At 37.8% G+C, this 22,381-nt stretch overlaps 1 protein-coding gene across 1 annotated transcript in view; it reads left to right on the top strand.

Moving 5' to 3' along the window:
- CACNA2D1 (calcium voltage-gated channel auxiliary subunit alpha2delta 1) overlaps window positions 1–22,381 on the top strand; it is a 408,675-nt gene that overhangs the window by 357,717 nt on the left and 28,577 nt on the right. Inside the window, exons 23-30 of the mRNA XM_045288646.1 lie at window positions 895–971; window positions 2,275–2,295; window positions 2,962–3,022; window positions 10,495–10,592; window positions 14,293–14,380; window positions 15,100–15,162; window positions 15,847–15,950; window positions 16,885–16,971. Coding sequence (XP_045144581.1) covers window positions 895–971; window positions 2,275–2,295; window positions 2,962–3,022; window positions 10,495–10,592; window positions 14,293–14,380; window positions 15,100–15,162; window positions 15,847–15,950; window positions 16,885–16,971 — 599 coding nt within the window. The remainder of the gene's footprint in view (window positions 1–894; window positions 972–2,274; window positions 2,296–2,961; window positions 3,023–10,494; window positions 10,593–14,292; window positions 14,381–15,099; window positions 15,163–15,846; window positions 15,951–16,884; window positions 16,972–22,381) is intronic.

Raw genomic sequence — 22,381 nt, 5'->3', positions numbered from 1 at the left:
CACATCGGCCATAAGATGAGGATCGCAAAGGACTCCTGTAAAGTTACTGCGCCCACCATGTGTTTTCTGCTGACTTACAGTCTATAGTAGGGAATTTTTTTAAAGCGCATAATTCAGATCACTTTATGTACTTTATTAAAGTGATGATAATATAGTAAAACCTGTGGAAGCTGGAATGTGTGGAAGACGGAAACCTATAAGAGAAGGAAACTTCACGTATTTCCCCTGAAACACGTGATACAAAAGAGGTAAAACTACACATTGTGAAAGACAGCAAACCTTGCAAAACCTGGAAAAACAAGGCAGTCCTATCCAGTTCCCGCTTTTAAAAGATTCACTGTCATAATGGTTTTTCCACATGAAAATTTTAATAGTGCTTTGCCTCTTAGCAAGCATTTTAACCTTTTATAAAACATATTTTAAAAGAGGTATCCAGTTGCTAGGGTCTGTTTCGTAGCAACCATTGCGAAGACGCCGCAGGATGGACAGTGCTCAGTGGGTTCACATAGGCCAGCTCTGAGCTGGCGCCAGCCTGATGGCGCCTCATCGCGATTCTGGTTTCCTATTTCAATTTTCAGAGTTACAATATTCTGGAAATAATAGTAGGGACTCATGACATCTTCTCCTTAGCTAATTCACAGGAGCCTTTGTTAGCTTCGTTCCCTTATGTCTCCTCTGAGTTCCTGCACTATAAAGAGCGGGGCGGCAAGACCAAATCCAGTATTTGATTTGCTGAATGCATTTTCGTGTCAAAGTAGTATGTCTTTTCCTTCCCACGAATAAGGCCTTTGGGTTTTCCATGAATTTGATGTGTCTTTTTCTTTCCTTTTCTTTTTTTAAGGTATGTTTCATTTTTGTTTGTTTGTGTTTATGCTTCTCTTGTTTCTATTGCAGTTTGGCCTTGGTATTACCAACCTACAGTTTTTACTATATAAAAGCCAAAATAGAAGAGACAATAACTCAGGCCAGATGTAAGTACTGTGAAAGTGACTTCAGGGTCTATTTTATCTCCTCCTATCAGATATTTCAGTACGTCTAGACTTTAGAATACCCGAGGCTCACACCTTCTAGCAGGTATTATTACCTAATCTGCAGCAATGATTCTAACCCATTCCAAACATGCAAGGAACAAGAAATATTCTACATGGATAGAATATGAGCAGGTACTCCGGTCCCACTGGCAGTCCCCACCACCCTTCCCTGCCTTGCTATGTGCTCAGAGAATCATTGCAATGCCGTGTCCTCTGTTGTCATTTGAAGGGTCTGCAAGCCAACGTGAAATGTTTCACATGCTGATGATTAACATAGTCTTTACTTGTGGCTTTGTGCTAGTAAAGCTTTACCTTTTTATTTTAATTTTGCTTTGGGCAGGAATAATATTGTGCTTCACATCTTTTACTTTGTTTGAATAAATTAAATTGAGCTAGTCTCAGGCTTGGGTGTAGGGATTAACTCTCTTGTGTGTTGTTGTTTTTTTTTAATTAAAATTCAGCTTAATGTTTAAATAACTCAGATCAGTTGCTTTTTAAGCCGCATTTGGAATGTGGAATAATTCTAACACTCGTGCGTATTTCAAGTCATTGTTTTATTTCATTTTGGGTTATTAGATTGAGTGAAGTAAAATGACCATCATATCCTTTGTGCTTTGCTCAATTATTACTAACAACTTACAGGTTTTTTGTTAGGAAGAAGGAAAAGCACAAAACAAAAAGGAAAAAAAATGAAACAACCAAACTAATAACAACAAGCCCCCACCTATCTTGTACTCCCGGCCATAAAGGAAATTACACTGTCTTCCATTTGTTTCGTTTGTGTTGTCCCATTACTGGTTTTCATAGTATATTTGGTGCTTCAAACATTTTTATTTCTACTTTCACTTAATAGATATGATGGTCTTTTAACAACCAACAATTTTGCATGAACTAGTTCTTCACCTGAAAAATGAGGGGCTAACGAGTGGGTTCTGATTCTGGAGAAATGCTGCTGTTTACAGGCCCGCATCATTGGTATTGTACTTGCATTGATCACATTGCAAACCAGACCCTTGAAATAACTGCAGTACATAGAGGGTGCTCTAGTAATAATTGACCGGACAGATTTCCAGTCTGCAAAATTATGTGTCTTCTTTTCAGACTACAACTGTACAGAAATGAACCTTTGATCTATGCACAATATTTTTATTCAAGAAAGTCATTGAATAAAATAGTTTGTGACCCCCCTTTGCTTTACCCTCTTTTTCCCCCCTTGCTTTCTCTTTCTGATGGATTTTCACAGCAAAAAAGGGCAAAATGAAGGGCAAGTATTCTCTTGTTGCTCAACTTCTTTCTGTTTTAATACATTTGGCATTTCCACTGATATTTCCATTCCTACTGGACATTATCCTCTGTGTCTCATTTGCTAGATCTTCCCCCACGATCGCTCCCACCACAGCAGCCAAAATAAGGGGAAGCAATTGGCTTGCATTTTCACATTAATTTCAAATTAATTTTTTCTTAGTCAATTACTTATTTTTTAACCTTTCTGCTAATTTATATCTTAATATATTCTTAATTCACTACAAGTATTTATGGCTTTCTTCATTTTTATTACAAGAATATTCGTGAATGTTTAAAATTGCCTTTTGAAATAAAATGACTCTGGGGTAACATTGATAGAAATCTATTTTTTTACAGGCATCTTGGTTCTGGTAGGGCTAGTAAATGAGAAAGCAAAGCCATTGCATTTTCCTCTCACATAATTATCATAGTCCATGTTCAGAAAATAAAATGTATTATTATATTGTAAAACATTCATTATTATATTGTGATGGATAAAAGGCCCTTATGTTGATTGAAATTTAACTTAGGATACATTTAGTCTATTTTTAATTTTTCTTATTAGGTAATGCCCTCTTGTCAAGCATAAAATGTTGGGACGTATACTCTGGATTACTTATCTAATTCTATAACATTATCTTTACAGATTCTGAAACCCTGAAACCAGATAATTTTGAAGAATCTGGCTATACATTCATAGCACCAAGGTTAGTTTTATTTTCTTTCTTTCTTTTAATATCTCGTGTTGGGTGGAACATCAACATCAGCTCCGAGTTTGAGATAGAACTGTTCTGTTAGCAAATTATGAAATGAGATAGAATGGGACCTGTAAAACAGAAACAAGAGCCTGCTCACTCATTCAGTTACTTTTTCAGGTATTTTAGTCAACCCTAGCTGTGCACAAAATAGTGCGCCGGCACGGGGCTGCAAGGGCAAATAAGACGGACGTGTTCTTGTTGCTGCATTGTCTCACTTGTCTTCCAGCCCCCGTTTGACGGGTCTCTTCTCTGCAGAACGTCTGGTGGATTTGAACCACAGAGCACTCTGTTAGAAGTCCAGCACTTAGCCACTGTATCACCAGGTTCAAGACAGATTCCATAATTCACCAAGTTCCTTTTAGCAAAACACATTTTGGGCTTTACGAACATTTTTCTCCCTGAGATGTTCCTTCTCGGATTTCCTGTAGGGTCGGACACTGCCGAGCACTCCCACTTTGGGCACTTTTTTGCCTTCTCTTTCTTGACAGCACACTTTTCAGATTTCCTTTCTCTGTCTCAGGCGGTTTATGCAGTCTGTTTCATGAACTTCATTTCCCCTGCTTTTCTTCAAACGCTTCAGTCTACACATGTCCCAAAAGATGCCCATCTAATTTTTGCTTACAGTTTAAGATGATGGCTCCCAAATTGCAGATGGACATAATGTTTACAAATATAGACAAAGATAGTAATGTGGTTCATTATAACATTCTACTGAAATTTATCAACAAATTATATATAAATAAGTTATATATGAGTATATTCATTTGCTGACCTCATGTCTCTCCTACATATTTCAATATAAGGTCTTCATGTCTTATAAACTAGCAGAACTATATCTTCAGGGTGCTTTAAATAATGTATCCTCTTTGGAAAATGCTTCTTTTTGTTACACCAATGAAGGAAATACTATCCTCCTATTTGTCCATTCTTGTTAACTGTTCTTTTTTTACTCAATTATCAAATCTATGAAATCAATTTCAACTCAGAGCGGCCCGTTAAGATAGGAGTTTCTGGGTTGTAATCGTTACAGAAGTAAACTTCCATATCATTCTCTTGTGGAGCTGCTGACGGCTTTGAACAGCCAACCTTTTGGTTAACAGTCAAGCACTTATCTATTGTGCTATAAGAATTATTTCAATCAATTATCAAATCCTACCCAATCCATCTCAGGGGGATCAGGTCAGTTTAACCTGGCTGTCTTTGTCCTCTCACTAAACAACTACAACTTCCTCCTTGATCTGCCCCTCTCTGTTCAAGGTTTCCCCTTTCCCAATCCAGGCTCCATTATGTAACTGGAGATAGCATCTAAAACAATGAACATATCAATCATTTTTCTCAAAAGTTTCCTGCTAAGCAGTAGCATTGTCTTGCTTTCAAGATAATCCTTTATTTATAATACAGTTTTCAGGTCCAGGTTTGGTATTATAGTCTCTACACTATTAATCAATGGCCACCAAACTACAGACAGCAGGTGGGCTGCCTGTTTTATGACCTATATTTTGATGGAAACAATAGCCATTCATGTATGTATTTTCTGTTAGCTGCATTTTTACAGCAATCCTAGAATTGAATAGTAGGACAAAAACATTGTGGGTCACAGATCCTGGCCATTAAGAACAATTTTTTCAACTCGTGCTCTAAATTGCAGCCATGCTAAACTTCTACCAGTGCCTAAATGTGTCATGTTTTTCACTATGTCTTTTCTTTCACAAATTCTGAATTCTGTTTTGGATTCTACACACACACACACACACACATACTCCCCTTCCCAAAGCCTTTAAAGTTTTATGAGCCAAGAATTATGTCCTATTTGGACTATCTTTCTGTCTGCTCCCGAAGAATCCTGTATTTATCTTTCCAGAGCATTGAACACATTCTATTTTACTTACTTTCCCCAAGAGAGCCAGGACTCAGTGTTTGATTTAGCACTGAATACCTACCCAATATAAAATATAGTTTTTTCCAACACAGTAGTTGGTGAATAAATATTTGGTGACTAAATAATTTATAAATATATGAAGTACACTTTAAATGTTATATTATTAATTACAATACCTGTGTCATTAACATTTTGGACAAGCACCTGAGCAAATTTGACTGACTAAAATTAGGCATAGCTAGAAAAGAGAATTGTAATAGTAGAGAGGTGTCCCACAGGAACATAAACAGAGCCAATTATAAGAAGACGTTGGGGGTAGATGTGCTATGTTGTCGTGACGCAACTTCTGTCTGTGGCCAGTGCTTTTATCTGAGCTGATTATTCGGTTTCCTTTCCCAATCGTAAAATAACCGTCAGTGCAAGCTGCCTGGTTTTCCTACCCTTCTCCCAGTGCAAAGTGGGAACTATAGTAAAACCCGGGCACCCATAGAGAATCTAAATCTATCTCTCAGTTGCAGTTTTCTAGTACATAAGCAATATACTCTTTATAGCTCAGTTGTAATTAGGGTATGGACCCTTTCTGTGACCTGTGTCATAGTCAACATCGAGGTGGCTGCTTGGAAAACTGGAATTTACCTGTATTTGTAGGAAAGGGTAGCACAGGGGCCAACCAAAGAGTGCCCACATCAGTTATTTCATGCTGAGACTACCTGAGGAGAATTATGTTTACTTCTCAAAAAAAAAAAACTGTAATGATTTAAATTGTCCTCATCTAAGAGGACATTTCTCCTCTAAGATATAAATGTGTACAAAGAATATGCAGATGCTAAAACATAGAAAATGGCCATCCAGTCATTATGAGCAAAACGTTTTTGTAGGAGAGGTGTCCTAGAAAAGTGAATATTAATTGTGTACTCAAGAGAGTTGTGAATATTAAAGTGATGTAAAACTGAGACAAACTAATGTCCAGTGAGAAAAGAAAGGAGAAGTGGATTGGTGTCGGACCCCAGGCCTTTGTCCTCCCTCTGCCATTGTTCTCAGTGAGGAACAGCGCGGCAGGCTGTGGAGCCAGACAGTGGTGGACTGCCCCACATTGCGGCATATTTCCCCAATGTCTGCCTTAACTTCTTTACTTGAAAAATAAGAAAATACCAACCTAATAACAATACCAAAATAACAACAGTATAATCTGATGGGTTTTTCAGCACTACATGAGATAATGCATACAAATTATTTAGCATAGTTCTTGATGTGATATAAAAATTAAATTTCATAGTTGTAATAATAGGAAGGAGCCTCAGTGGCATAGTGTGTGGGCAGGGCCCCAAAATCAGTGGCTGTAACTCACCAGAGGTCAGAATGAGCCAATCTGCTTCCATACATCTGCTTCCTAAGAATTCTAATGTATCGGGACTCTTCACTGTAGTAAGGAAGCAATAGAGGGGAGGGATGAAGAAGTGATAGCGCTTATTAAAGAATGTTAAAGAGCAGTTGTGCTCAAATAATTTAAATTCTAAAGCTATCAGATTTTAGAAAGGTGGTTATTTTTGTTAATTCCTCTGTGAATAAGTTTACCTATTTGATAATTATTAATTGTTATTTTTCACAGTGAGTTTCCATACATTTAAAATACAGGGATGAAGACTTTGGCACGTATAATTTGCCACTTCCAGATTATCTGAAATTAAAAAGGCATTTCAAAGATGCAGTTGAGTTAGAATAAGAAAGAAAGGACCTCAAGTGATAGCCTATGGTTACGTGCTTGTTTGTGAGGTCTGACTTAGGTAAATTTGGCAAATGGAATGAGAACACACTCACTTTCATTATGCTAGAAATAAATAATTTGCCAAACTTCTAATACCAAAGCCCCTTTAGTTTTAAAATGTTTCTATTACAAGATTTTTTGGGTCATATTGGTAGATATAAAATCTTTTGGTCAGATGATTACCAGGAGCCCTACTGGTGTAGTGGGTTACAAGTTGGCTACTAACCTCAAGGTCAGCAGTTCAAAACCACTAGCCCCTTTGAGGAAGAAAGATGTTTTTCTTCTCTCTCATAACCAGGTAGTCTTGGAAGCCCCTAGGGGCACATCTGTCCTGTCCTGTAGGGTTACGATGAGTCAGACTCAACTTGAGAGCAGTGAATTTTCTGGCTTTTTTGGGGGGAGATGGGGGAAAGGTTTGTTTTAGTTTATTGGTCAGAAACACAAAGTGCTTAAAGAGATTAAGCTTTGGGGCGCTAAAGGTGTTCACAAGAATTTGAAAGTTGCTTTGTTCTTCAAAAATTTTAAGCTGTACAAAGGTTTCACCACTTAACTGCTGATTTTCTTAGGACATTTCTCCCCTAAAAGGGCTAATGATCAATGTGGATAACATCGATTTATTTTAGAAAACAATGGTTTATAGAAAATATATAAGCAAGGTCCTCCCACATGTTCTGGGTCTGGTAGCTATAATCTTTGTCTGTTATTACCGTTAAGTGCTCAAATTCCAAGCATTACTGTGAGCAACTAGGCTAACAAATAAGCAAAATATAAGGGCCTTTGAAAAGTTAATGGAAAAGTGAAATTAAAAGATAATAGAAATTTTCCATGACATTTTTCAAGCCCCTTCATAGATGCTATCTTTTTAGGCACACACATGTCTAAAAAATTTCAATCCTACTAACAAGAATTATCTAGCTACATGCAGGCTGAATAGGTGTGAAAAGGAGGGGGGGGTATTTGTATGTATGTATTTATTTACTTGCACTACAGATATATCCATGAACATCATGGAAGATACAGGTGGAAAGTTTTGAGACATGAAAACATCTTAAATATGAAAATGGCTTAGACATGACCAAATATCTTGGGGAAATGAGACACTGGCCCTTGGAGATCAGGACCCTTGTTTCTGGGGACACGAAGGTCAATTGACTCAACATAATTCACAAAGACAATTTTCTCCATCTGACTTCAGTGAGTAGCAACTGAGGGCTTAAAAGCTCTCTAAGGTGAAATGTATGGTATGGTCTCATCTGGAAGAAAGAAGAGTTGGGAAAATTGGATAATATAAGGAAACAATCCAGTGGGCTATAGAAACGTCAGTCTTTCCACTCTGATACCAAATGAACTAGATGGTGACCAGTGAATGGTTTTGCAAAATAAGATGAGTAAAGATACATTCAAAGAGCAAGACAGAGTATTGAATTTTAATGTAGCACAGTACAAATTTTTCATTAATATTGTTTCTGAGTCCATGTTACTACTAATTGCTAAGAGACTACAAATATTAATTTATCAAAACTGAATAGTCACAATCTTCTCAAGAATGATCCAAACAATTCTCTTCTTCTGACTACACATCTGTCTGAGAACTGTGATATCGCTCCAGTCACGTCTTACATCTGGTATTGAGGAGATTACAAAGAAAAAGGAAAAAAAAGTCCAGTCTTTGCATTACATTTTTGTTGTTGTTTATTTGGGAAACAGTAAATTCTCATGAAAATGTGTTATTTTATACATTATGAGTATGTTATTACACTTTAAATGAATACTTATTTTTAAATTTCTCAGTCTTAATTCCTATATAGTAAATATTGACAGGTATGACTTCAATAAACAAAGGCTTTGAGGAGGTTCCCAATGATTGTGTGCTGTTTAAAACTGAAACTAAAGGGCTGAAAAATACAGCTCTAGCTCTACAAGGGTAATAGGGAATGCCAAAAGCTATTTATTGCATTAGGGAATGCCAAAAGCTATTTGTTGAGCACTGGATGCTGAAAGATCCAGTGCTTCATATATATTTGTAGTCTCCATCACTGACTAACAAAGTTTCATTTTAGAAAGAGATAAATGGAAGTAACAAGATATTTTCAAACAAAATATTAAAAAGCTTACATATCTTGGCTCAAATGTGGGTTCGGTTCCAGACCACTCTAGTAAAGTTAATACAGCAATAAAATGAGTCACATGCATTTTTTTGGAATCCAAGAACCTATAAAAGTTCTGTGTACACTATACTGTAGTCTAGTGTGTTCAATGCCATTTTGAATACGTTTGCATCATTGTCAGAATGGCCCGCATGTGACACAGAGGTACTGAGTGGACATAAGTTGTGAGAAACATGGTACTGATTGCCATATTTGACACCAGCTGCCACAGAATATTAATTTGTAAAATAACTAAAATAAAAATACAGTATCTGCAAAGTACCATAAAGCAAAACACAGTACATGAGGTACGCCCGTGTAAATAACATTACGAAGCATCGGGCTGCAGAACCCTTCATTTTGCTCAAGCAACAGGCAGGAGTCAGAGCAGAGCAAGGGGACATTGCATGGGTTAGAATCTGGAAAGGTGTGTGCCAGAAAGGTATCCTGTCATATATTTATCCAGTCCGTGTGCGGAGCACATAGTCTTAGATGGTGGATTATAGGAAGAAGGATGTACATTGTAGAAAGAGCTATTAACAACTTGAGATATGCAAATGACACAAACTGGTTTGGAGAAAATGAAGAGAACTTGTAGCAATTCCTGACGCAGCTCAAAGACTTCTGTATGCATTACACTACAACATAAGTGAAACAAAAAATCCTCACAACTGGACCAATAAGCAAAGCCATGATTAATGAAGAAAACATTGAAATGTCAAGGTTTTCCATTTACTTGACCCCAAATCAATGCAGCAGCAGGTTACATTGGTATTTTCAATCTCCTTGTATGCAAAGAGCTCGGTCTCTGTGGTAGGTTAATTTTAAACATTGGGCTGCTAACCCCAAGGTCAGCAGTTTGACTCCTGCAGAAGAAAGAGGCTGTCGCTTCCGTAAAGATTTCAGACACCCAAAGGGATAGCGCTGCCCTGTTCTCGACTCAATGGCAGTGGTGATGTGCACAGTGTACAGTGAATAAGGAAGATGGAAGAATTCATGCCTTGGAATGATGGGTTGGGGAAGAAAATTGACTATACTATGGATTGTCCCTAGAACAAAAATATTGGTTAAAAAGAAATACAGTCTGAATACCCCTTAGGCATGAGGACATTGAGACTGCCTCATATACCTTGGACATCTTATAAGAAGGGACTGGTTTCTGGAGAAGGACAGCATGCTTAGTAGAGTAGAGAATCAGCAGGGGGAAAGGAAGACCCCCAATTAAATGAATTAGCACAGTGGCGACAATAGTGCTGTCAAATGTCTCAATGACTGTGAAGACGGTACTGGACTGAGCTGTGTTTGATTCTGTTGTCGATCAGGTTGCTATGAGATGGACCTGCCTGGGTGGCCTCTAACAAGTGCTCTGTTTCAGTTCATAGCTTAACAGATGCTAAACAAGAAGGCATAGTGCTAAGAGGTCTCTCTAAAGTCTTGGTGTAACTATCTTTACATCTGTCTCTTATAGAAACTAATTCCTTAATATGATTTGTAATATTAATTTAATTTTTTAATATATAATTGCAAAAAAAAAGCTGTTAAGGTATGTAATCAGTCCATATATTCACTATCAGTGATTACCATATATTTTTTTCCATTTTAATACCTAATATGTTAATATTTTTTACAGAGATTACTGCAGTGACCTTAAACTATCGGATAATAACACTGAATTTCTCTTAAATTTCAATGAGTTCATTGATAGAAAGACACCAAATAACCCATCATGTAAGTATGGATTAATTTGTCACATTGCTTCAGAATGGTTATTTCCACTAGTCAAATATTGAGTCATATCATTTTGTTATTGTGCTGGTTTAATTTTTAATTTATTATTTTAATACTACTTTTTTCCAATTATATCTTTGTTTATTTATTATCTTATTATGAAATGGAATAGAATTTCTAAAGCAAATTATTTGATACTTGCACATGATTGAAAGTAATTAGTCTACACTGATGTTTACTCCTTACATTTAAGAAATTAAATTTTGATTGTTCTTTTGAGGGTTTTTTTTTCTTCTTCTCTTGCTCGGTAGAGGATATAGAACATTTTAGAAATTTATTCCTTCTGATTTATGTAGTGAATTTAAATATTTAAATAAAATAAAAGTATGAATAGAATTATCATTTCGTTGTGTTCTTTATGACATTCTGTGTTGATTTCAGTACACTTTGTCACTGCGAGTCTGAATTGATTCCACAACAGGGTTTGTTTTGTTTTTTGTTTTTTAGTTTTAGGTCTTGAAAATACAGTTCTATAATTCCCTGTGTTATGAAGTTTATGAAGTTGAAATAGGAAAATATATATCAGTAATTAGTTTCAACCATATTATTTGCCTTTCAGAGAAATTTGCATTCCCCATACCCTTAGATCTCATGGAATTTAAGATTCTTTGTTTATAATAAGTTATCAAAATATTCTTTTATAAAAACACTGTTCAGAAAAACTATATTGTGGATGAGAATAAGAGAAAAGCTAACTGTATGGAAAATTTAACTTAAGTAAAATTGGAAAACAAATACTGTAATTGACATGATCTTCCTTTGTCTTTCTCCTCCTGCTCTGTTTTCCTCTTCTTCCTCATCTTTTCCTTCTCTTTCTCCCTTCTTGTTCTCAAGTATGTAGCCAGTTACCAAAAAATGAGAAACTTCAATTATCAAAGCAGTCACTCAAAGAAACTTATTTCAAACAAGAAATAACAGCTTTCTTGGGAAAAAAAAAAACACACAAAAAAACAGCTTTCTTGGACCTCCATTTGATAAGAAATAACTGGAGGTTTCCAAAGCCTAGTAAAATACTGTCAGAGGTGCATGAAGTCTACATTGATTATGCCAAACATGAGTAATTTCAAACCTTTCTGCTCAGTGTGAGCTCACTCTGACTGAGCTGGAGCTTCCAAAAATATTATTCCAAGTCACAGTTCATTTCCTCTTCCTCACTGCCATCGAATCGATTCCAACTCATCGCATCCGTAGATAAGGTTGGTGAGGCTTTGAAAATCTGCCCAGGACCAAGCAGTCTCACCTTGCTCACATTCAGAGCTTCTGAACAGCGCCACCACAGCCCTGCCATGTCCATTAGCAACTAATAGACATCCCCAAGCGAAAATCAAAATAAAAGTATCAGGTGGATATCTGTACAAATGGCATTATTCTCTGGCTGTCACGTCCAAATGAGGAATGCATGTTCCTTGTGCAGGAGATGAGGTTATCATCAATGCTTGCTTTATTATGTGCATATAATAAATCCTCAGAAAGCCATGAAATTAGACTTCTGTTTCCTAACAAAGTATAAATATGTTTTTAAAAATACTTACATTTAATGAGAGCAAATACTGAGTTGTATTTTTTTTCCATTTATTGCAACTTACTTTTAAGCTACCATCAGCTGCCTCTATAATTCAATAGCAAATGTTTGAAATGATTCCCTAGCCATGTAAAAAATTGGGAATTTCTAAGATTTGTAATCACATAAAACAGAATTAATTGTATAAAAGTATTTTTCTTAGAGTATTATATATTTTAGATTTTGTTCACAATTGCACTTTGTTATAAAATACCGTAAAGTATAAAATAAGCTTTAAAAGAAGTTATCAATGAAATCTATTAGTGAATCAAATGCTCTTTAAGTCAGTATGATCAGGTTTTATTTTGCTTTACTAGAGTTCATAATCTTAAAACAAATGCCATCTAATATTTAAATTACTATATTAATCTAATTAAATTTATAGAGTGAATGTCTTTTTCATAGTTCCCACTTATTCTTTAGCCAGTATAAAATGAAATTGTGTGTATGTGTTAGTTTGAAATGGTAAAGCTGAATATCAATACTAATAATATGATTTTATATTTAAGTAGTTAGCCTGGGAACATATTTCAAAATGCAATTTTATTCATGTTGTATAATGAAAACATGAAGAAAATCTCAGTATTACCAGCAACATTCATTTATATTATAAATCAGAATAATTATCTCATTTTTTTTATGTTACCAGAAATTGAGAATTATAATGCCTCACGCCTTCCAAATTGACCTTCGTAAAGTGACATATTAGTATGTTCATTTCTAAATTAATATAGCTTTTAAGAATTCCTAGAACAAACTATCGTCTAAAATGTAGATAAAATTATTATTTAATATTTAATTAATAAGCTAACAGATTTAAACCATCAAATGCTTTCCAGTCTACCTCCCCTACAACCTCTTATAGAAATAGGATGTAAGTAAGACCATATATTCTTTAAGGAAGCTTTGGTGATGTTTCATGTTTCAGCTGTAAACTAAAAGATCTGTGCTTTAAACACACCGGTGGCCCCAGGAGTGAACAGATCTGGTGGTCTGCTCCATTAAAGACAGCAGCCTGGGAAGCCGGCCCGACAGGGCAGTTCTGCTCTGGTCCACAGGGTCACTGTTACCAGCAACAACCTCTCTGCCTTTTCGCAATAAAATGAAATCCTATCAATGAGGCATTCCAAGAATGCTTGTAGATGAGTGAGCTACACACAGAAGCGCTTGGACAAAAGAGTGAAGACTGCGAATTGTGTAGGAACGACATTAATGACCCAGACCTTGGTTATCGGTTCTCCATCACCTTTGAGCCGAGGCTACTGTGTCCCGGGGTTATCACAGAAGTGACTACCTGCTCCTGTGCTCGTTTTTCAAAACCAGCAGATTCCAAAACCCACTTTATGAATTGATACAGGCCTATGGAAAAATCTTCTGGCCCTTGACAAAAAATAATAGTAATGTACTTTTCATAAAGCCAACTTTATTTAAATGTTGTCTTGCCTCCCGCGATGATTGCTCTCTGACATGTGGGGATAGGAGAGAATGAAAATGCCATTTCTTTTAAGAATTGAAGGGGGAAAGTAGACTTTTTTTTAATGTAGTTTTAGTTGAAAAAGGAATGAACAATTATTTGTTATATATAGATATACATATGTGAAAGAGAGAAAAGATTTCAAAGAGTTCATAGGAAAATTCTATTATCTGTAAATTACATTTTTCCATGAACTTTTCTAAACACCCTCCTCTATATAGTCATGCAGAATTTAAATAGATGTGACTATATATTTCAATTGTCTTTGAAATTATAATAGTTGGGAATCATCATACTAACCTAAAAAAGCATCTGGAGAATTTTTTCTTCTCTCTTTTGTGACATGGCATATGGCATATTTCAGGTATCTTTTTATATTGTTTTAAAAATAATGTGTCTCATTTGGAATTTGCCTTTCCACTACTAATACTTCCCAAGTACTTAAAACTGTAAAGTAGGACGACCATTTCTGATATAAGAAACGTGTTTACAATGAATGGATAATGTAATTTTATATTCTTAGAAACATCCATCTTAAAGGCCCCATTTTTATCCTAGATAAAAACCTCGTATACTTAACTCAAGACACTCTTTTTCTATGCTAGGTAACACGGACTTAATTAATAGAATCTTGTTGGATGCAGGCTTCACCAATGAACTTGTCCAAAATTACTGGAGTAAGCAAAAAAACATGTAAGTGTATGTTCCTTATTAATAAAAATACTTATGTATCAAGTTTGTGTCTTTTTGGTAAATTGTTTGAAATAGTTCCCATAAATTTAAAGCTTACTATTTTCTTTCTCATGAAAGCACACATATTCAGTTCTGTTTTTTGCTGTGTGTATCAGTACCAACATCTGGGATTACTTAACTTTGTACAGTGCATGCACGTCAGCGTGATTACATAGTCGCACCGAGGAATTTTTTTTTTTCTATCGCAACAAAGCACCTGGTCAGTCTTCCAAGGTGGCAACGACTTTTCTATGAGAATTTCTCTGGAAAACCTAATCCCATCCACTTTACCGCCTTGATTTAACCACTTCAGACTTCTTTTTGTTGCCAGCCCTCAATATTGAAAAGAAACATCATTTCAACCCCTTCAGCCCCAAAGTCATTTTCATGTGATAAAGTCAAAGATGTCAGGATTCTAAAACACTCCCCTCAGAAATGGATCGACGTAGATGGGGGATATGTAAAGAGACAATAGTTTCGCATGCTGCCATTTTTATTTCATAAAGGTTTCTATGATTTTATAGTAATTCTTTCTGACATGCTCTCATTTACTTTCTTTGCCTCCTGGAGATTAGGGACTCATTTTTTTTCTCTCTGTATAAAAAAAATCCTAACTTCATATTTTATACGAAATAAATTGAATTTTAAAGCACATACATTTTTTTCCCCTTCTGTTTCAGCAAGGGAGTGAAAGCGCGATTTGTTGTGACTGATGGTGGGATTACCAGAGTGTATCCCAAAGAGTAAGTTCAAATAATATCTGTAAAAAGCAGTACATTTCAAAAGACACTTCGAAGGATCAGTTTGTTAATGTCTAAGGGAGCCCCTTTTCACATGAATTCATCATAATTAGTAGGTTGGAGTCATTGTTTAAAGTACTTTGTTATTAAAATACCACATTTAGCTGCAGGACAGTACTATAGGGTTCCTCAAGTATATCTTTGCATGTCTGATATTTATTATAAAATGTGAAAGATGGTACGATTACTTTTTTTGTGGGTGCAGGCTATACTAAGTTAAATGAACATAATGTATAACCTATTATTTTTATGTAGTGGCTTAATCGTTTTCACAGTTCTTGAATGCTCTCTGTTTATCTTCAGAATGGTGTGAATTGGGTTTGGTAGGCAACAAGCTAATTAATATTAATTGTCCTATTTGTTAACTTGCTCATGGTAACCAAGATCGTACTTTGCTCAGCTAAAACTAGGAGTAAACTTTTTCTGATCTGTAATAATAATGATCTACTGATATACTGCCTAATAAACAGCATTAGTTATGCCACCTCTTAGCACTAAAATCCTTACCTCCTCATAGACATAAGATGTGGGTCTCTCTAAAATTCAGTGATGTCCGCAGTGAGAGAAGCAGGTCATCAGGTCACAGAACGGATATAAACACAAACCATGAACTGTTTTCCCACTTAGGGCTGGAGAAAATTGGCAAGAAAACCCGGAGACATATGAGGACAGCTTCTATAAGAGAAGTCTGGATAATGATAACTATGTCTTCACTGCTCCCCACTTTAACAGTGAGTATTGCTTTGCAATCCAACCCTCTCATGTTCTCAAAAACTAAAATTATTGCAACTACCTGCTATCTCAGAAATAGCGATACTTAATATCAACTTGCCATAATAGTCATTACTGAGCATCTGCAGGATGGCACAGATAAGCATGGGAAAGGACAGTCAATCCTCCATGTCACTCAGGATGTAAAATGCGTACGCAGGAAACTGCCCTCCGGTCATGGAGAGATAGTGTGTAATTAAAGTTATAAGTAGCAGCTATTAGTAATCGAAAGAAACACAGGTAGAAAATCCCTGATTTCATGAACAAAAAATATATTAAATGATTAATGAATTAAATGGAGTAAGTTGATTAATTACCTTTTATGGTATTAATTATTTAATAAAGTAATTTTTACACTAATAATAGCTCAGACTTTAAAATATTTTATTGTGATTCTTCCCCCAAAGATTATAATCCTCTAACATCTCTGGGGTAGATATTACTCATCTCTATTTTCTCAAGTGGAAAAACTCACGTGGAGAGCAGGTCAGAGCTTTCCCCAGGAAACATCTCATAGATAAATAGCAAGCAGAGTCAGCTGTGAATCCAAGATCAATCTCTCCACTTCACCAGCAGTCTCCCCAGCAATGTAGTAAATGTCATGGAGCACAGCCTTGGCCTGCATCCATTAGAGTGTATAAGTAGTGGTAGACAAGCGGAGTAATTCAGGGCCCCAAATCAATTATATAGACTAATTCATGCACACTTATTAGCCTAGTGTTCAGGGCAAGAAGAAAGAAAGAAGAAACCACAAATCTCTTTATAGAATATAGCCACCAGAATCTGTAAACAAAGCACTTGTTATGGGCTTATTGACCTATAACTATTAAGGAAATTCAATGTTATGATTTGATTTATATAGATATCTCTTTTCCTTTTTATTTTCTTTCTTAGAAAGTGGGCCTGGTGCCTATGAATCAGGCATTATGGTAAGCAAGGCAGTAGAAATATATATCCAAGGAAAACTTCTTAAACCTGCAGGTAAGCATGCATATTATACATGTAAGCATGCATATTATACATGTATAGGAACCTGTATGAGCATGCCAGCCCCTGTGTGCATGCACATATACTCACATGCACATACATACAAGTATACATTGTGTCCAGAATTAAAGGTGATAACATTTACATTATAAACTGATATATCACTTGTAAGTCAGGTCATCAAAGGCACATACATTTTAAAAATAATGAAACACAGTTATGTATGAAAGCCTCCATAGAATCAGATCAATAATATATATATTTGGAAATTTTTCAGTAAGTGTGGGTACTTTTATACCCTCTTGACTAAATGACTGGAGTTAGTTTAGGGTCATATATCAAAATTTTCAATACTGTTCATCCATATGTCAGTTGCTTTTAAGATCTAATCACAAGATGCTTTCATGTACACACAAAAATATATAGCCAAAGATGGACATACTTGTAATAATTTAAACATGAAAAGTTAAATTTACATTATTGGGATGAAACTTATAAATTATGGCATACCTATACTATAGATTAAAGGACACCTGATAATATGTGGTACCTGTTAATACTAATGGCACAGTTGGCAATTCAAACGCATCAGCCACTCCATAGGAGATGGGGCTCTCCTATAAAGATATACAAACTCAGAAAGCCTTTAAGGCTCACGATGAGTCAAAGTCAGTTTGATGGTAGTGGTACTATAGGATAGGCCTTACAAGCTCAACAGTTCAAGCCCACCACCCACTACATGGGGAAAGAAGATGAGGCTTTCAGATACTGTAATGATTTACAGTCTTAGAAAACCTCCATATGGTCATTATGGGTTAAATTGACCCAAGGACAGTTGTTTGCTTTATTGGTTGGATGGCATATCCATGATGGCATAATGGGTTAAGCATTAGACTACTAACCACAATGTTGTTGGTTCAAACCTAGCAGTTGCTCCTTGGGAGAAAGAGGAGTATTTCTGCTGCCTTAAAATTTTGCAGACTGGGAAATCCTAGAGAAAATTCTATAGGGTCACATGAATCCATATCTCCCTGACAGTAGTAGATGGGTATACTGTAAACTCCTATACACTTGTTAAAAACAATTAGGTAGGTGTCAACTTGATTGTGTCCTGAATCTCAGAGGCTTAGCAGCGATGATGCAGTTTGACAGTTATTTCATGGTGTGTTTTGGCAATTCTATAATGATTTGCCATTTCCTATTTTATTATCTAATATATAACCATATTCATGATGAGACCTAATATAAGCACCTCCATGGTGAGATTTGCTATGAAGAGCCAATGAGGAGAAAAGGCATTTCCTTGGGGTTGTGGGTGGCCTCCTGTGCATAAATGAATATTCCAGCAAGGCTCTGGTTTTGCTCTGTAACCTGCATCTGGCTCATTAACATCAGGCCTTCCTTCAGTCCTTGGGATTCTTTGGCCTCTTCATCTTGTGACCCAGGAACCTACCATCTTACCTCCCTATCCTCGATCCATCAACCTCAGCAGCCTGTGAGCCGGAAGTCTACTATCTTACCTGTTAATCCTACACTCGTGGGATCCATTGGCCTTCAGTCTCACCTAATGATCTCGGGTTTGTTAGCCCTGCAGTTACATGAGTCAGGAGAAGTCTGCAGTGTGATGCCCAACACCTTAACATAGGATCACAAGCCTCTACAACCTTGTGAGCTCTATCCTGGAGATACATATCTCTTTCCATATAAATGTATATCTGTATATGTGCATATACATATACACACCCATATGAGCGTGTCAAAAAGTATAGCTACTAAGGTTCATATATACACAGTTGTTTCAGAAAAATATTGTGTTTAAGTATAACTCTGTGATCAATGGATGACTCCAGATACCTCAACGTCTCTCAGTAATACCGGCCTCATATTGCTTGTCTCGTCAGCGTCCCTTCAAAAAATAAAGTCCAGTCTCAGCAATGGCTCCTGAAGGGATCTGTCGGACCTGTTAAATTCAAGGCAAAGAGGCTTACTTAGTAGGTTATAGTGACTGTTTATTTAGATTTCAAACTGATTGTTCAATTTTCTCACACGACACAGCACAAGATGTTTATTAGGAACAACTTTTAAGGAAATCAAAAGCTGTATTGTTGAGGAAAAAAACAGAAAATGACCACTGAAGATTTTTTTTTCACATGATAATGTACCTGTGCATTCTTCGAGAGTAGCAAATGTTATTCTATGAGGAATCTGTTACGATTTCTATTCAGACCACAGTCCTGACGACCCTTTTTATTACCCCCCAAAAACTGGAAAGCACATTGAAAAAGAACAGACTTGGAGCCCCCAAGGATGCTGACCTGGCCCTTTTGACACGGTGTCAATGAAACGGACGGCATTCTTTAGGGAAGGGTTAGCGAGATGAAAACCTAACCTGCAGAAGTATCGCTGTCTCGATGGAGGAGAGTCCAGTCACGCCTTTATATGTTGTAGCAGTTCTTTGTTACTTTCTGTGTGTGTGTGTGTGTGTGTGTGTGTGTGTGTGTGCCCATGTGTGCACGGTACTGTGAATTACTCAATGTGGCTTTCTACCCAGTGTTTTTTAACACCTGAGAAACTGGATGAGACTATTGAGATTGGATGTATTCCCCCTCGTTCTGATGCATTGACTAAAAGAAAATTGGTGCTGCGGGTGGGAGCTGGGGAGTGGTGTTGACAGGATGTGTGACTCAGTTGTGAGTCATTATTGATAAGGTTAATTGTGATAATAAAAACTTTCACGTGGGGATTGGCCAAATTTTCCAGCTTGCTGTGTTTAAAGTGAGCCATTTCAGAAGCAGAAGGCAAAGGATTTTACTAGCGTCAAGCAAGCATAGTCATTAATGAAGTGCATCTTTCAGAACCTGAGATCCCTCTCTGCTGAACATTCTTGATCCAAGAGACATAGCGGTGACACTGGAGAAACAGGACCGCTCCAGGAACATACAAGAGAAAACAGTGGGCTTCTCAGCTTCCTGTGAGAGAAAGCTGAGTGTCTTAGGGCGGAAGGCTTATTTAAGAGTTAGGTGCCTGTAGGAACTTAATCAGAGAAGCTAGGTTTGCTGACCTAAGAAGCTGGACCCAGGCACCTTTGGGCTCCGGTTTATGGCTGAGTGGCTTGTCCTTTGGACACCCATCGACCTGGGAATGGGGTGTTGCTGCAGATTGCTACAATATAGAAACGGTTCGGGACTAGGATAATGGACCGAGTGGCTGGAAGAGGTCCAAGATAGCTAATAGTGAAAGCCCTTGGACTGGTGTCCAAGGTCAGGGGTTCAAACCCAGCAGCTCAAAACAAAGATGAGGCTAGCTGTTCCCATAACTGTGAGCATCCTCAGAAGCCCTGTAGACCTCACTCTGACTCAGAAGTGACTTGAAGGCAGTGAGTTTGGTTCGGGTTTCGATTAATAAAAGCCTGGGTTATCTTCAACAGGCTGTTGGTGGGCTTTTGGACATCAAAGGCAGTTCTGGTGAGCGTTCCGAAGGAAGGGAGAACTGTGATACTGAGAGGGTGCAGACAATGAGTAAGACCTAGAAGCAGACACAAGAGACCGACATGAAACGGCACAGAGATGACCCAAGGATTGACAGAGCGGAAGTGCCTCGGGACAAGAACTTTTCTGGTGGAGTCAGGTGTTTACTGGCACTTTTCCACCAAGCTAGGCTTACCAACCCACCGACGGAAAGAGGTGGTCCTCTTCTGCCCAATGCTTACTAGTAGAGTCGGGTGCTTAACAATAGTAACTCTTTCCTGAAGGACTAAAGGCCCCGAACTAGGAAGCAGAACCTGAAATAGGCAAGGACTACGCCGTGCTGGCTCAGAGTGGTCTCCTGGGTTCCGAGTCAGATTCCCACCCACTCGATTCCAGAACATGCGGCTGCCCTTCACGAACTCCGGAGGCTACAGCTGTCTGCTTCCCAGAGCTGGGGACTTTGAGCTATGCTACCCCAGGGCCAGAGAAGGGGGCCTGCCATTCCGGTGGGCCTAGAAGGCAGAGCTGAAGTCCAAGACCAAGAGATCCCCACTCAGAATCCAGAGAGTGAGGCCAAAACCCAGCATCTAGGGCCCCTGTTTAGATCAGCTCCGAGAACCCGAGGATTCTTTTCAAAACGAGAAAGCTAGTGTACATGGTCTTGCTAGGTCTGCTTGTCATTTGTGTATTTTTTGGTGATTGTTATTCCCTCGTGCCGTCCAGTTTCTCCCATTTGTCTACCTTGTACCTATTTCACCGTTGTACTACGGAAGCAGATAACTTGTATTCTAGCTTTCACAGGTTCACAGATGAAGTGGAATGTTGCTCCAGGATGGATTTAGAGTTGATTTAAGACTTTGGGGTTGATAGGTTGAGGAGAAAGTATTTTGCGTGTGCCAAGGACATGGATTTCGTGAGGCCAGAGGGTAGACGATCATCTATTTGATTTCATGCCCCTCCCCCACCCACCCCCCCGTCCCCGCAGTGTGTGTGTGTCTGTGTGTTTGGCTAGTCTACTATTTCGAGTATTAGGTGATTTCCTCCAATTTGTGACTTGATACAATTTCACTCTATGTTGTCAATCCTAATCTCTGCCAATGGTTATTGAGGCAAGTGTGGGTTGTGTGAAAGAGCACTAGATTCTGTTTGTCCAGGTAATGAGGCAGGGTAGCTGGGCTGCAGCCTCCTCTCTCAGGTCACAGCCTTGATCCAACGTAGAGTGTTTCCCTGGAGCGTGGGCGCTGTCACGTTCAGTCCCGCAAGAAGTGAAGGAAGCTTAGAGGAGGACCCATTGTACCACCAGGAACGAAGAGTCACGAGTATGTCTTTTGGACCCAGGGCTCCATGCTGAGAACCTTTTAGATCCAAAGGACAGTTTATTCCAAGAGACAAGTATCCAAGGGATATGAGGTCCATAGATACTGAAAGCAGACACGGACCTCCCATCAGAGCTAACAGAGAAATCCTTCCCTTAGAGCAGGTACCCTAAATCTGAATTTTGGGGGGTTGAACGTATACTACAGTGATGGGTAAAGGATATAATTGTTCTGTGTCTGTGTGTGTGTGTGAGAGAGAGTGAGAGATTTTATACCCTTTGAATTTAAGAGAGGCCAGATGGAGAAGATAGCTTACCTGCTCCCAAGAGCATTTTTACCCCATCAGTGGTCCCATTATTTAAATTCATTTTCATATCTTACACTACCCGGCGTCTCCCTTCACCCACTTTACTGTTGTCTGTCCCCCAGGGAGGAGGTTAATATAGATCCTTGTAATCGGTTCCCCCTTTCTACCCCACCTTCCCACCACCCTCCCAGTATCGCCACTCTCACCACTGGTCCTGAGGGGTTCATCTGTCCTGTGTTTCCCATCCTGGGGGGAGCGGGGAGGGAGGGGAAAAATGAGGAGCTGATTCCCAGAGCCCACGTGAAAAGCAAATG

The sequence above is a fragment of the Echinops telfairi genome, unplaced genomic scaffold (assembly GCF_000313985.2).
Source record: "Echinops telfairi isolate 266 unplaced genomic scaffold, ASM31398v2 ScPeMD7_23;HRSCAF=83, whole genome shotgun sequence".
Classification (NCBI taxonomy): domain Eukaryota; kingdom Metazoa; phylum Chordata; class Mammalia; order Afrosoricida; family Tenrecidae; genus Echinops; species Echinops telfairi.
This window is presented reverse-complemented; position numbering and strand designations above follow the sequence as displayed.